Genomic DNA, 15495 nt, shown 5'->3' with positions numbered 1-15495 from the left:
ATTCTTTGTCTGTTTTTTTATTATTCCAAAAAGATGTGTTTTTTTTATTTTCCCCCCTCTTTCTAAAACTGTAGGGCTATATGTTCATAAAGCTAGGCTATCAGATTTTTATAAAGATATAGCCTAGCCCACTGTTCCAAGCCCAAGCATCTATTTTCAAGATTTTTAAATTAGTTCTTGGACACATTTTAATTCAGCAAAAATAAAAAAAAATACAAATGTTTATTAAAGAGCACCTTGTGATTATAAAGCTGGACAAGCTGATTTGCAACAATTCCCATATTAAAAAATATTAAGACTGCTTTTAGGCAGCAGCCATCTGGTAATCCCAATGAGATCATCAAAGATATTTTAAGTATTTGAGGCAAGCACAATCTTAAAAAAAGAAAGAAATTACAAATATGCTGCAAAAAAGCACTTTATTTACATTTGTAAAGTTGCCATAAGACGACTTTTCTGTGTCATTGACAGCCCTTCTTTATGCACAAAGCTGTGCTGAAAACATTTGAAACCTAAAGAAAATGTCAAGTCACTGCAAATAGTTCAGTGAGAATGAGCTGCACACTTAGTTAAAACTTAATTGAAAAGACCCTTTTTCTAAGTTATTCACAAACACATACACTTTATCACATACAAAACAGGATATTTATATCTTATAAATTCACAAACAATTTAAAGTTTTCAAGTCTGAACACATTTTTTTTGGTTTGCAATCCCCATAATATTAGAACTATTCTATAAAAAGCAATATTTCAAGAGCCTCCAGCGTTTCCTTGCTATATGTCAAATGTTTATTTTTTTAAATTTTTCGCAGCTTTGTGAGTTCAGATCTCTTGCTGTCTATCAAGTGTCCTGTCAACATGTTGGAGTGCTCAGTTATAAGAGATGGTCCACAAGGTGAACTGTTCTACTGAGTCACAGTCACTTGTTGTATATTCCTGATAGATGGCAAGGTGTTCATTCCCTGAGGGGGGTACAGAGAGCCATGCATGTCTGTGGGACTGAGGGACCCCGGCACCGGCAGAGGGCTCACCGAACCAGGGTCACTGTGCACTGATCCACTGCTGCCATCAGACTGACCCAATTTCTTCTTGATCAGTTTTCTTTCCTTTGCTCTGCGGTTCTGAAACCAGATTTTGACCTGAAAAGAAGAACAAGGATGGGATTAGTCATGTATATTTTACTAGCCGCTTCTTGTGATGTCAGTGATGTTTGATGACCTGCAATAACTAAAACTCTAAAACATTTGGCAAAGAAAACTATGTCAGTGATAAAACAAAATAAAATAAAGTGTATTGATGAATAGGTTTGTTTGAGTCAAAAAATGCAACATAATAAATGACTATATTTTCTATATTAACACTATTTCCTTCCATACTCTTTAGTTTAGACTTGGCTTGATGAAATTTAAAAATATTTTAGAAATTAGATTACTTTCAGGCTGCACATACAACCATCTATAGATGCTAAAATGGATTTCAAACATCTAAGGCAAACACAATCTAAAAATCAGACATGAAAAGAAATTTCATGTATGCTGCAAAAAGGACCTTAATTTACATTTGTAAAGCTGCCATTAGATTACCTTTCTGTATCAATAACAGCTCTTCAATGTCTTTAAAAACAGAATAAAACAACCTATTTGAGTAAGTAGTAAGCAAATAATAATTTACAATATTTTCTGTGTTAACTTTATTTCCCTCTTTAATCTTTATTTTACACATTTGGCTTAATATAATTATTTAAATAAAGATATGATGTAATAAAAACAAACAACATAAGGAATATAAATAATCAGGCTTCAAGAATCCATTCTTTTTGTTTGTTTGTTTTGTTTTGTTTTTTTTTTTCTTTAAAAATTCAAACAGGTTTATCATACTGGCATCTTCATTAAAGTATAAAAATCATTACAAACAAAATACAAAAACAACAGTACATTTCTGGAAAAAGCTCATTAGAATGAATTTCTGTTGTAGAAATTAAAGCACATCTTACAGGTTGGTTACAGTTAAAATAAGGGTGACGGCTGCTTATAGCTTTAGAATTTAGCATTTGTTACGTTATCAGGCAAAAAAAACAGTATTATAAATAGGTTGCATGTTTCTGATACGAATATAAAAAGGCAGTAAAATAAAAATGTTTTTAATCCTACCTGTCTTTCCGACAGACCGAGATTGACAGCCAGTTCAGATTTCCTTCTGATGGTGATGTATCTGTTGAAATGAAACTCCTTTTCTAGCTCCAGTCTCTGATGGTCTGTGTACACTACCCTGTATTTCTCCTTCGTTCTTGTTTTACCTGTGAAAGGAGGAGAAAATAACACAACATCAGTTGAAGTGGAAGACTTCCACAAACAGGCTACAAGCCAGGACCGGCCTATCTCAGCGCCGCATCTTTATTGGCAGCGTCTAAAATCCACATCCCTTTGGCTTCACCACAGATAAGCAAATGAAGCTTTTGATCTCGCTTTGATGACAACTGTTGTTAAGTGAAATTCAGACAGACACGAGTCACACCGTCCTCTGACAAGTCATAAAGAAGCAACACAAAAATAAAGAATAAATCTGTAGAAATTTTAGATGCAAAGTCACTTTTCATCGTAAAATATGCAGACAATAAATAAATAAATAAATAAAAAATAATGAGTATGTTTGTCTTCGGTTGGTTGTAGGCTTTTATATCAACTTGTTTATGGTTGAACATCCAAGAACAAATATGTGGCGGTGAAAAGTTGTATTAAAATAAAGGAAAACAGAAATTCGGCTAAAATCATTCAATCAGTTGTCCTTTTTATATTTTTGTTGCATTCAAGGAAAACATTATCAAAGTCGTATATTCGATTTTACACACGTGCTACTGTAAAAACCTGCAGTTTGTAGTCCTCCACTTCAGATTTTCTTTAGCTGTGAAAAGCATCACTCTTTCCGGTAATATAACTCTGGGAGAGGAAGAGAGGTTGGCGCATATCAAAGCCAGGAGGTGTTGAAAGCAAAGGCCGCAGCCTGGATATGACGGATAACACTCCAAACCAAACAATGTAACAGGGAAGTCGAGCTCACATCTCCAGGAATAATGACATTAACATCACAACTGCTCATGGCGCCGATTCCTGACACCTCTTTTCACATTTCCAGCACAGGAGAGATCATAGTACAGTGGGCACAGGCTCCAGCTTCAGACTGATATTTTTCATAAAGTGTGCTTTTTAAATAAACTAATTCATTTTCTGCTTTCTTTCTGTAAAGACCAAATCAGCTGCAGTCTATAAATATTTTCATTTGGACATGGTTTAATGTGGATATGTATAAATGCCTCAGGACATACAGAGACCTCTGCTTTTTTTCCCCCACTTTTGTCGAGTTCTTGTGCACCATCTCTCAGCAATACATTATACCTTTATGGGTTAAACAAATGTACTAACAACTGTGCGCGTAAAATCCTCGCTCAGTGGCTCACGGGTGCATGACCCGGGCCTGTCTTTCAGCCTACTGAGTCGACCAACGAAGCTTTGTCATAAATGTTCAAGATGATCTCACCTGTGGAAGATGACTGAGCAGTTTTACTCATCCACTGGTATGAATTGCGCCTTTCTCTTTCAGGAGATAGTTGAGCAACAGTAACGTTGTCCGGTGGCGGCTGTAGGACCGCAGATCCGGGAGGATGCATATTATTGTATTCAGGTGAACAGTAAGGAACTTGTCCGGGAGATGAGTTGTTCATTGGGGTAGGAATGGTATTAGGGGGCCCTAAACTATATGCACCCCAGTCTTCTCTTGGTCCGCCATATGAAGGTCCCCAACTGCCCGCTGACTGTGTGTGTGTTTCCATATTTGGCACATGATGGTATCCACTAAAGTCAGGGTACTGTGGTGTCGAAACAAAGTTCTGTGGAGGCAGATTGATGCTTGATCTTCTCACTGGCCCTTGGTGATACATGCCGCTTTCTTTATCCAGTAGGTATCCCACATACATGTTTTGTAGAAAAGTTTTAAAGTGTTGTTGCAACAGCAAAGGGTTGACGTAGCCTATCTCAAGGCGACATTGTGACCCTGTAACTGTTAAAACCAATCCTTGTGGTGATTATAGTCGTCCAAATGGGTCCCCAAAGTGAAAGGCGGCGTAGTCCCAGTTTGTTTCCAGCCTCACATGATGTGCCTCTGTTGACAAGAGGCTAAAGGTATACTAAGGCCTGCCTGGTGTCATCCACCTCATCAGCTCTTGTGGATTTGCATCCAAATGAGAGGGACCAGTGCTGCCGGCCCAGCTGTAGCTTGCGCCTGTCCTGTGGCGCGTCATCACGTAATAGTGGGCCTATCCTGAGCTCGAATCCTCCCCTACATGAATAATAAATTTTCACCACGGCCTATCAGCTGCACAAATAGGCAATAAACCAAACTACACGTCCACAGATTCGAGACTTGAGGCCTGTGCGTTATGACGCACACATACATTTGTAGCACCAAAAACTAGACTTTATAATACAAGAAATTACTTTCTAGAGATAATTATTTATTATTAAAGTGATTTCTCTTTCTCTTTCTAGAATATCATCCCTCCATATTAAATACAGTGGATCCAACATATTTAAAATTCTCCTGAATGCAAAAGCCAGTAGTCTATACTGTGGGAATTCAGTGGTTTTTAACCACACTTCGCACGTAAATCCCGACTTATTTGTTAAGATATTCACTTGCAAACGAAGTGCAAAGTATGAGAGACTTTTCTTGAAGCAAGCCGGAGCTTTCGCATTCCGTTCACACCTCAAGGTCGCACTTCACAGCTAATTCCGGTTACAAGGAAACTCCAACCCCCCTCTGAGACAAACAGCGGCCTGTCACACATCAGTTATTGCTGTCCTCCGAAACTGCGACCAATTTATCATTTTGTGATTTTACTTAAAGCTTATGCAGCTCGAGGTCTTATGTGTCGAAGAGAATACATTCATAATTTAGACATAAAAAACGTAAAATATTAAAAACTAACCCAAAAAAGGTAATAATCAGTTTCAGGCCCACTTGAGTTTAGTCTCTGAACCACAAATTAATTATGGAGCAGCCAACAAAGTTGTTGTGCACTCACGGTTGTTTAGAAGGAAATATAAAATAAACTGGTTGTTTTTACATCTTTGAAGGAAAGCCTTTAGAAAAAGTTATCATTATTTTTCAGTTATGAACACGTGGCTTCCAAACGAATATAATTTATACTAAGTTGCAAATAACGAAAAGCTCAATATTATGTTGTTCAATTGTGACTTTTTTTTTTTTTAGATTGATAAAGAAACTACAATCAGTAGGTTGGGATATTTTGAAAGAAAAAGCGATCGTCTATTTTTGTCACAACCGTTATGTATTTTACTTAATTCATCCAAATGTCTTCAGTGATTAAATCCGATATTTTGTATATTTTCCTATTTAAACAGTGTGAAGGCCCATGTGGTTTGTCCATTGTGCTGTATTTGTTCTAGCCTGCTGTTTCGAGATGTGTGGACGATTCAGACTCAACGATGCCTTCTTGTGGATATTTTCAGAACCACAACTGATTGTATTAAACTGGTGAAGTCTGAGTAACCTTTCACCACAATTTTAACCTGAACAGGGCAGCCTCCACCACATAAAAAAGCCTTCCCAGACTTGAGAACGAAGACAATACATAACAGTTTTCTAAAACTGATTAGAGGTGCAGCTACTGATAGGAGCAAACACAGGGGCTACATTATTGACAGTGCACAAAAAGCAAATATTAAAGTTTTCAAGGGAAAGAAAAAGAAAATGAAGAACAAGGAGAAGAGTAAAGCCTAGGACTAGTAACATAAAAGAAGTGGAGTACACCGAAATTTTAAAAAATGGTTCTGCTCTGGCTGCAGGTGGCCTTGCTCAAGGGCCCCCAGAGGTTCACACTGATAATGCAATCAAACAGTGGATATCTTCAAGAGATTGGAATGGAGACAGTGGAGATGTGACACTGATTTGCATATTGACTTGGCATAGATTTTACATCATACCCTTCCTGGCACGACCCTCTGCATTTATGCCAGCTTGGTACTTTACATCAGTTATTCTGAATTAACTTTTTGTTCCTCTGTGACTCCGCCTTATTAAGATACTGTTTATGTATCAATCCATGATCAGGATCAACCGTTGATGTTGCCTGTTTGAAATTATATTAGCATTATTTATTTATTTAACCAGATTTTTACCAGTCCCAACTAATTTGAAATGTCTGCAAGCTTGAAGTGATTGAAGTATTTTAGCAAATAATGAAGTTGATTAAACTAAACATGTCATATCTAGAATTAAACTTAGAACATTATTAAACGTTTTTCACACCAAATATTTTTTTACTGATGTTGGGCTATATTATTATTATTTTTTCATTTATATTCGAGTTGATTGGACTACATGTTTTTGTTAAGAGACATCCTAATTTGAGTGATGTGTGTCGTTTTTAAATGTTGCTTTAAATAATGCTGCAACCTACAGCATAAAATGAAAGATACTACAGCCGATAGGCTGCTTTCACAAAAGGTTCATTATGATTTCATATGAAAATAAGCTATGACGGACCTTTGTACATAGACTATCTTATGAAAACCTGAGCCCATCAGGGTAATGGTAGATTGAGAGGCTTTGTCGTGCTGTCTATACAGGACTTTTTTAAAAACAACAACAACAACAACAACAAATGCAGAAAATGCAAAAAACAATAAAAAAAAAACAAAACAAAACAAAAAAACCAAACAAACAAAAAACAAAAACAGAAAAACAAAACAAACAATAAACAAAACAAAAAAAAAACGTTTTTAAATATTTTTATATTTATTTGATATTTTTACGGATTTCCTGTACTGTGAAAGTTTTGCTCGTTAATAACGTAATTTTATATGCTTTTACATCATCAGATAATTTTGGATGAAACCTGACTGAAATTTGAAAAGATATTTTTTTTCTCTAATTTTGTCAATTCACAGCTAATATAAGTAACGGATTTAAGTAACAGTATAATCACGGATTTCCTAGCCTATAGGACGCTGAACAACCAATGAGGCGCTCGCATTGAATAGGCTCCGGTGTTACACCAAAATCTGTGACCCATTAGAAAGTAGGACCAAAGGGGGCGATGGTGTGCGTATCTCTGCACCTTTGAGTGATCGTCTGCCAGAAACTGATTATACGGTACATCACCTCTGCAGCTGTAATTAATCCGTTTAAGCACCTGCAAAAGCAGACTTTCTTTGTTAGTACGAACATACTGTCACATGCATTTGCGTGTTATGCCGGTTTTATACTGAGAGGAACAGCCGCAGACCAGAGCGACACAGCGTTAACTTCAGTTTCTGGCACCGTCATAGACGAAGACGAGGGAAGTCTTGAAAACACCTGTATGGAAGTCTGCGTTCATTACAATGCAGGTAAGTAAAGTAACATATTTTGATGGCTATCAGAAACGTAGCCGAACTACAGGGATAGCTGAAAAACCGTGTGTGTGCAGATAAATCTTTATCTATTACTATGAAAGCATGATTAATATGGGGTTATGCAGGTCTTTATAGACACCATCCTATATTAAACCATGCTTTACTTTAATTTATTTATTCAAACAGGACATAGTGCATTGCATTTAAACCCCAGTGGAGCATTATTTATTTACTCATGTACAATACTGAAGATGAAAATGTCCACTTTTAAAACTATATGCTATTACCTTCTGTAAATTCTTTTTACATGCCAGTTTCACCTCAGTAAAACTTTGTAATTAATTTTTTTCCACGCTATTTTCAGCAGTTATTAAATTAATAACAACTGTGCAAATATGTACACAATGCGTGTGCACATACTTAATAATCTGTGATGTAACTTTGACTCAGACCCATAGACTGTGTGGTGACCATAATCCAGCATTTCATCACTTCTTTTGAGTTTATATGAATGTACAACAATAATGTTCAGTATGAACACTCTGTATAATCCTTTGAAAAATTTACTTTAGAAACTTGACCTCAGTGCATATTTGATGTCTTAACAACAAAAGGGGCAAGGACCAGCTGTTAAAGACAGCTCTTGAACGGAGCTGTCATGTAATCACCGTTATACCAACCAACTGGAGGCACTGTCAAATATGGTAAGATGGTCACATCCTTTTAACAATTAGATTAATGGATGGACTAGCTGTCAACTGACACACACACACACACACACACACACACACACACACACACACACACACACACACAATTACATTATTAGAGAGCCAAACTTAGCCTACAGTAAAGAAAGAAACTGTAGGCCTAACTTTCTTATTCTCACCTTCCTCATCTGAATACTATCCATAATATGCTGTCACTGTTCTTCTGACTAAAACCTCTGACAAGATGAACGAATGCGCAGGCTGCGCTGATCTCTTGTGTTGCTGGGAACACATAGCAAGTGCATGAAATGTGCATAACTTTTAATCCGATATTCCACGAACAGGTAATTAGAAGACTTTCATCAAGGACCTATTTTGAACAAAGCTGTCTGAATAATAATAATACTAATAATGATAAAATTTTACTACTACAACTACAACTGCAACTACTACTACTACTACTACTACTACTACTACTACTAATAATAATAATAATAATAATAGTCATAGTAATAATAATAATAATAATAATAATAATAATAATAACAATAGAAGAAGAAGAAGAAGAAGAAAAGACCAATAGCCAACTATTCTAACATCTTATCTTTTCTAAAGAAATTTGTTGTTTGGGCTAGTTGGACTAGTTTCTCATCATATTGATCCTATATTATACAAGTTTTAATGTTTTTTTTTCTTACCTCACAAGATTTACATTCTCATGATTTTTTTTAAATAGCTTCTTGTCGGGTTTCTAATGTGATAAGTGTGTTTTCCAAGAATGACCGAGATTCTGAGTGATCATCTCAAACTATATGAATGGAGCTATAATTCAGTATATCTGCATGTATATTATGATAGCTGCCACCATACTGTGCTGGAGTTCTTTTATTATTTAGATTCAGAGCAACTCTATAGTCATTATCTCTGATTTCAGATTGTTATTAACAGGAACAATTAGATTATATATTAGATTGTCAAACAATCTTAAAATATATATTTGAAATACTTAATCAAAAATACTTTTTTTTTTTTTTTTTTTTTGCTAAAACTGGGCTTAGTTTCTTTCTACTACTTTCTACTACTACTTGTGCACAAGCTACATGCTGACACATGATGGTGCTCCTGAGTTACTTATGTGCTCTGTGGAGGTGAAGGAAAAAAATATCTGTCATCAAAATAAAGTTTGTGCTCTCACAAACCAGACAGACAGACAGACAGACAGACAGACAGACAGACAGACAGACAGACAGACAGACAGACAGACAGACAGACAGATAGATAGATAGATAGATAGATAGATAGATAGATAGATAGATAGATAGATAGATAGATAAAGGTTTTGTTTTTCTGGATTAAACGTTTTTGTGATTTTTGTTTACATATTTGTTTACATAGCCTATTTGTCCTTAAACTGGTGATCATTGGATAAAAACAACACAGTCATGAAACCATAAAATGCTTTGAAAAGTGGACTCTGACTAACGGGGGGATGTTTTGGAGCATCGAAACTAACTGCACAGCTACAACATTTTGTTCTTGACTCGCTGTATTTCCAGGAGTTATTATTAAAAACATCCACTGGTGTACTTGGTTTTCAAGCAGCATGTGCTTCTAAGTTATTATTTGTTTGCTTTCAGGACCTTATAAATGACTGATTCCTGGACTGGTTTGATTGAGGGGCATTTATGTCGCCCAACATACTAATAAGATCACAGATTTGTTGCATTGAGGGTTAACAAATGAGCCAATGTTGATAGAATTACAGAATCACATAAAAAAGGAGCCTTTCCCTGAACTCAGCAGAGAGCAGCAGATCAAAGACAGCCAGTGGTGAAGCAGCCTGAGAATTCACTGTTACTGACCACGGTACTATTCTGCAGGAAAGGAGGTAAAACAGGACCATCTGCTGCTATTTTTAGACAAATTGTTCACATGTTTGACACACTCCTGGTCCTGGGTTTGTCATCTCCACATGTGTAGAAGAACTCAAGTCATATTCAAGTGTTGGGGGTGATTTGTTCTGGATATAAAACATGTTGACAGGAATGTGTGTCATTGCCACACAGAAATATACTTTCTTCATTCCATCCTTAAATTGTTGTTGTGTTATATATGCCATCAGCTATGAAAAGCTTTAAATGATAAACTTTCAGCCAGGCAGAAACTTTCAGGCAGATGTCACGTTTTAAATTACAAAGATGATTTTTTTTAACAAAGATTATAAGTGTTGAAAAATCCAGCATGTTAACCGGAAGTATTCTATGTTTTTTGCTGGTGCTGGTAAATCAAATTACAAGAAAGACAAAGCAAACAGCAGTGCAAGTGTTCTTGATTAAATAAAGGAAGAGCAGCTGTCTGACTTGTCAGTGGAATAAGTTGCATCACATTAACATTTGTTGGTAAGATCACTGCTTTGGAGGTTTTGGCTGTTCATACGTACGGTTGAGAACAAATAAATTTAATTAAAACAATGTCCAGACTTTTCCAAACTGATGCAGATCTGGGAAAATGTTTCACAACAATCTGTGATGTTGCAGAAAACGGCATTTATCCTTGTTGAGTAATGTGTTGTGAATGACTAAGAACAATGAAAAAGCCAGTTTAAATATAGCTTATTATTTAATTCTTCATCTCTGTCTGTGAATACATCATGATGTTACATTGTTTGTCTGACACTCACATCCCAGCAATGGAAGCAGTAAAACATTGCAACGTTTGATTCATTCATACTGTTTGTTTCCCCTCTGCTTGATTTTAATAAAGGAAGACCAGGACTTCAGATCATCTCCAGCTTTGTTGTAATTATAGGAGAAAGCTCTAAAACCCCCACAAATGTCTGATTCTGAACTTTTACTAATTTTCAACCCAGAGCCCCCCATCCTCAAACAATAGTGAAAACCAACTTGGTCCATTGTTTACCTCCCCGGCAGGAGGTAAGGGGCGTACAGAGTGTTCCTGTACCAGCAGGGCCTGGGAAAAATGTTGCCACCATAGTGGCATAATTAATGCAAAAATGATGGGGTTGTTTTGTTGTTCAGATGCATGTCTGTGATGGTAATCCCCTTTCTGTGCAGTTGTGTTGCTTCTGTTGGCCACCCTGTTGGCTGCTCTGTGGCAGCGTTTGGTGAACTTTATTGTTGGTTGAGTCAAAATGTGGAACACCAGACCCTCATGTTTGCTGCCATAGGCAGATTGTTAATGTGTGCCGGCTGGCGCTCTTCTTTTCCCTTTCATCCATGCCGCAGTACATCCACCAGCATTGCAATAATGTGGCTGAAGTTTCCATAAATCTGTCATGAATGAAATCCCAATTTGTTTTGCTCTCAGGGAATGCTATTGTGTCACCCAGAACTGAGATACAGTTTGTTTTTTGTTTTCAATAGCCCAAATGTTTTGTTGGCAAAGAAAACACATTTTTCTGCTCACATTTGGACTTTGAGATGGTCCAGACAGAAGTATCCCAACTATCTTTAAAAGGATTGCTGTAAAATTTTGCACAAAATAAATGTTTGACAGCATTTGACGGACTGGCACACAGTTTTTTTTTCTTTTTTATAGATGTCTGTATATTCCACTGATGATGAGATTCACAGACTATGGTAAAGCCTGATCTCAGCTTCTTGCTTATATTTGACTGTCATGATCTCAGGGAAACAGAAAGAGCAAAGAACTGCTGTCAGAACCAGAGATGTTCACTCTCTGATGCTTTAAAATTTTTGGAAAATATGAACATTTTCTACTAATGAAGCATCTTCATCATCATTATTCCTATAGCTAAAATACAAGACAACATTTTACCATGACGCTAATGAGCTGATTGTTTTTTCCTTGTCCTGATTGAAGCACAGATGCTCTTTATTTAGCACATGTTGCCTCGCCTTTTGCTTTTCTGACTAAAGGTGGACTAAAGTTAGGTGTTTTAATGGGAAAGAATCTAGTTCATTGTTCAGCATTTAGGTGAAAGGCATGAATATGGAATACCCACCATTCACCTTCTTGACCAGGGGTCTGGGAATAACATTGAGAGGGCGTCTATATAGGCGGAGGAAACTTTTCTCACTGTTTTTTTCATTGTACTGTTTAAAGATACTGAATTACATTGCACGATAGGATTCCAAAGCTGCAAATAACTTCAGTTATTCCCTGAATTCATTAACAGCTCTTTTTTAGTGATTGTTTTCAGTGATTGATGGAGTGTTTTTGCAGCTCTGTTTGCTTTGGGAAAAGGCTGTGGAAGTGGTCGGGGGTGGGGGTCTGAGGGCAATTGTCAAATGAGGAAAACATAAACAATCTGCAGATCAAGTGTGATACAAACTAGACATAAATTTAGAAATTTGCATCACACCCGGAATAATTTATCCAGGTCATTATGTTACATTTCACAAAATGACAGCAAATTTTTATTTTCTTGTAATTCCATGACAAGCTTCACATTACGCATTACTTTTACAGTTTTTATGGGCTTTGGGGGGAAATTTGTGCACTTTTTCCTGTGTGGAAAATGTACCATTGAGATGCATCCCTATCCTGAAAAAAAAAGAAAATAGATGAGCAAATCTAACAAACCATTACACTATTCACTAGAGAAGATAGAATGTTACATGTTGAAAATGAGGCGTTTTACTTGTTGATAAAAAATATTTACTCTTTTTGAATGTGATGGCAGCAACACGTCTGAAAAGAAGTTGGGACAGGGCAAGTGGTAAGTGGTACTAAAAACAAACAGCTGGTGGAGCATGTTGAAACTAATTAGGTTAATCAGCAACAGGTTAGTATCATGCCTGAGGATAAAACAGAACATCTTAGAGAAAAACAAAAATATTGAGCAGCCCCCTCCAAAGCCTAGCAGGCGGTGCCCTTAGTTACCAAAATAGGAGATACTACCCATTGAGAACTGCAGAAAAACTTATTTAATGTATATTTAATGTACATATTTCTTATCTAGTTGAGAAACTCAAAATTAAAAATAGAAATTTATTTATCATGTTTCACATTTTCTGCAAAGAAAACGTTGTGGAAGCCACCTTTCTGTCCATAACTGACCATGGTGATGCATATACTGCAGAAGCATGCAGCCTCCTCCACTTTAATGGAGCTCAGTTTAGTGTATCACGATTCTTTGTTTAATTTCTCCCACTAATACATTATCATTGATTTAGCTGGATGGACATCACTGGCTATAGGCGACAACAACACTGGTATACGTTAGCCTCTAAAGCTCTGCTGGTTAAACTTCCAGAATACATCAGCACCACCTACATGCCTGTAAGAGGAGGCTTTTGGTTGTTAGCTGGGCTTTAACAGACTTTGGTAAAACAATGTTTTCTTACTATACACTGTGGTCATGGAATAATCTCCAAATATATTCATATCATGATGATTTTGAGAGTATCAAAAAGAGTTGGAGTGAAGGAGGAATGTCATTGCTTCTCTTGAGAGGACACAATGCATGAACGGCTTTCTTTTCTTTTTATTTGGCTGCTACCTTGGCCAGGTCTCCCTTGTAACAGAGATTTCTAACCTCAGTGGGACTTTCTGTTTAAATAAAGGAGCTTAGAAAAACAATAATACCTGTAATGAGGAAGGAGCTCCTGTGGATTCACAAAAATATTTCAATATAACTGTAAAAACAGTTACAATTACTCATTAATTTGAGTCAGGAGGTTTTGGAGCAGGGAGACATAGAAAACCTGCAGGATTGTGGCCCTTGAGGACTGAAGCTGGACATTCCTGATCTATAAAGTGTCTTGCTTGACTGGTGATAACCAGAGTGTTAGCATAGACACATTTGTGTAAATGAGATGTGCTTTATGAGGACTGTGAATTAATTTAAAACAAATTAAGTTAAAAGCAAACAGAAGCAAACTCACCCTTAAACAAAGAGTAATGTGCTGTTAAACTGCTGTAAAAATAAATAAAGAAATAAAATGACTTTCTACGATTCTATATAATGCTGAAAGAAATTTCTGGTACCTCTGCAGTTATTTCATGCTGCAAGTAATGACACATAAAGCCCACTGTTTCTTTATTCTTTTATTGCTTTGTGTATTACTAGCACACTTTATGGCTTCATTTTACTCTGGTTTTCATTTTCTGGTTTCTGAGTCTGCATGACACTTCCAGCTCCTGCTGCTTTTGCTTATGAAAGCTGCATTGCATTTTCTTTGCTTGGCTTTTTCATATAAGATTCAAAGGATGAAAAATATGATTGATCTATGTCATCAAATAAGATAGCGTTACCCCCTTTGGGTTATTTGAAATGCTTCTTGTGTCCTATGAGTACAGAGCAGAACATGGGCCAAGGTCTCCATCTTTGAGGATATTAATGGAAAATCACAGTTAAGGAATATTATAGGACAAACCATGAGTTTTACTTCCTTCGAAATTCATGCATATGGCATGAATAATCCATCCATGCATTTCTAAGACCCACTTATTATCCACAAGCCTTAAAGCAATAGACTACTGGCTCAAATGTTGGCATGGACAGTTTTCAACAATTACAGCACTTTTAATTTCCCTCCCAAATATAATTCCTTTCTTTGCCATTGTTCTCTTGCTGCAAATGGTTAGGGTTAACATGTAAAAGTAGGCCAAACAAATAGGGATTAGAGGAATGTGTGGGTCTACATGGTTAAGAAAACAAGGTTTGACAGTTAAAAAAAACCTGCAAGCTTACGGCTTACACATTTTAATAACCTGGTGCAGAGCTTTAACTGAGAAGCAGAGCTGCTGCACAGAAAAGGATTTTTAAACCTGAGCCAGTGTGGAAAAACACTGCGTGTAGGTGCAAATACATGAGGCAGAAAAAAACACATGACAGTCATGACATGAGCTCCCCGTTCCAACATCCTTCCCTTGTTTGTTTGCGTCTCATATTCTGGAAATAGTCCGCGTAGGAAGTTGTTGACATGTTCACTGTTTGGCACTCACCTTACTGTAAACAGAGTAAAGGTTGTGAGGACGGACAGAGACTGTCAAAGGCCCGGTCTCGTGTATGTAGACCCCTTGGACACACCCTATTCTGGTAACAGCATAGGAAGCCCCCCGTGTGGCGCCCTTTGGTCGAGACCATGACGATTAAGAGTTCCTTTTCATTCCTACTTGGATGGGAATTGTCCTGGAGAACAGACAGGCTGCCGACACCTCATCCTGGCAAGGAAGTGAGACTTTTACTGTCCAATGAGCAGGAATGACATCTGATACTGATGATACATTCCAACTTAAATTTATGTCTGTGGGAATAATTCAGAGGTATTTGATGAAGAGTTAAAAATAATATGAAACCTACAGTATTTGTGTGAGACAGTCCCAAAAGGTAGTTGAATAAATCCGAAGGGGTGAATATCAGGAAATAGCTAAAGGTGAAAT

At 36.8% G+C, this 15495-nt stretch overlaps 1 protein-coding gene across 1 annotated transcript; it reads right to left on the bottom strand.

The window, feature by feature from the left end:
* Window positions 1-907: 907 nt before the first annotated feature.
* cdx4 (caudal type homeobox 4) lies at window positions 908-3972 on the bottom strand. Its single transcript, XM_041990771.1, has 3 exons — window positions 3537-3972; window positions 2153-2298; window positions 908-1141 (listed from the first exon to the last, which is right to left on the bottom strand). Exons 1-3 carry the CDS (start codon window positions 3970-3972, stop codon window positions 908-910), a joined length of 816 nt encoding a protein of 271 aa, XP_041846705.1.
* Window positions 3973-15495: the final 11523 nt, after the last annotated feature.

Source organism: Melanotaenia boesemani, chromosome 7 (assembly GCF_017639745.1).
Source record: "Melanotaenia boesemani isolate fMelBoe1 chromosome 7, fMelBoe1.pri, whole genome shotgun sequence".
NCBI lineage: Eukaryota > Metazoa > Chordata > Actinopteri > Atheriniformes > Melanotaeniidae > Melanotaenia > Melanotaenia boesemani.
This window is presented reverse-complemented; position numbering and strand designations above follow the sequence as displayed.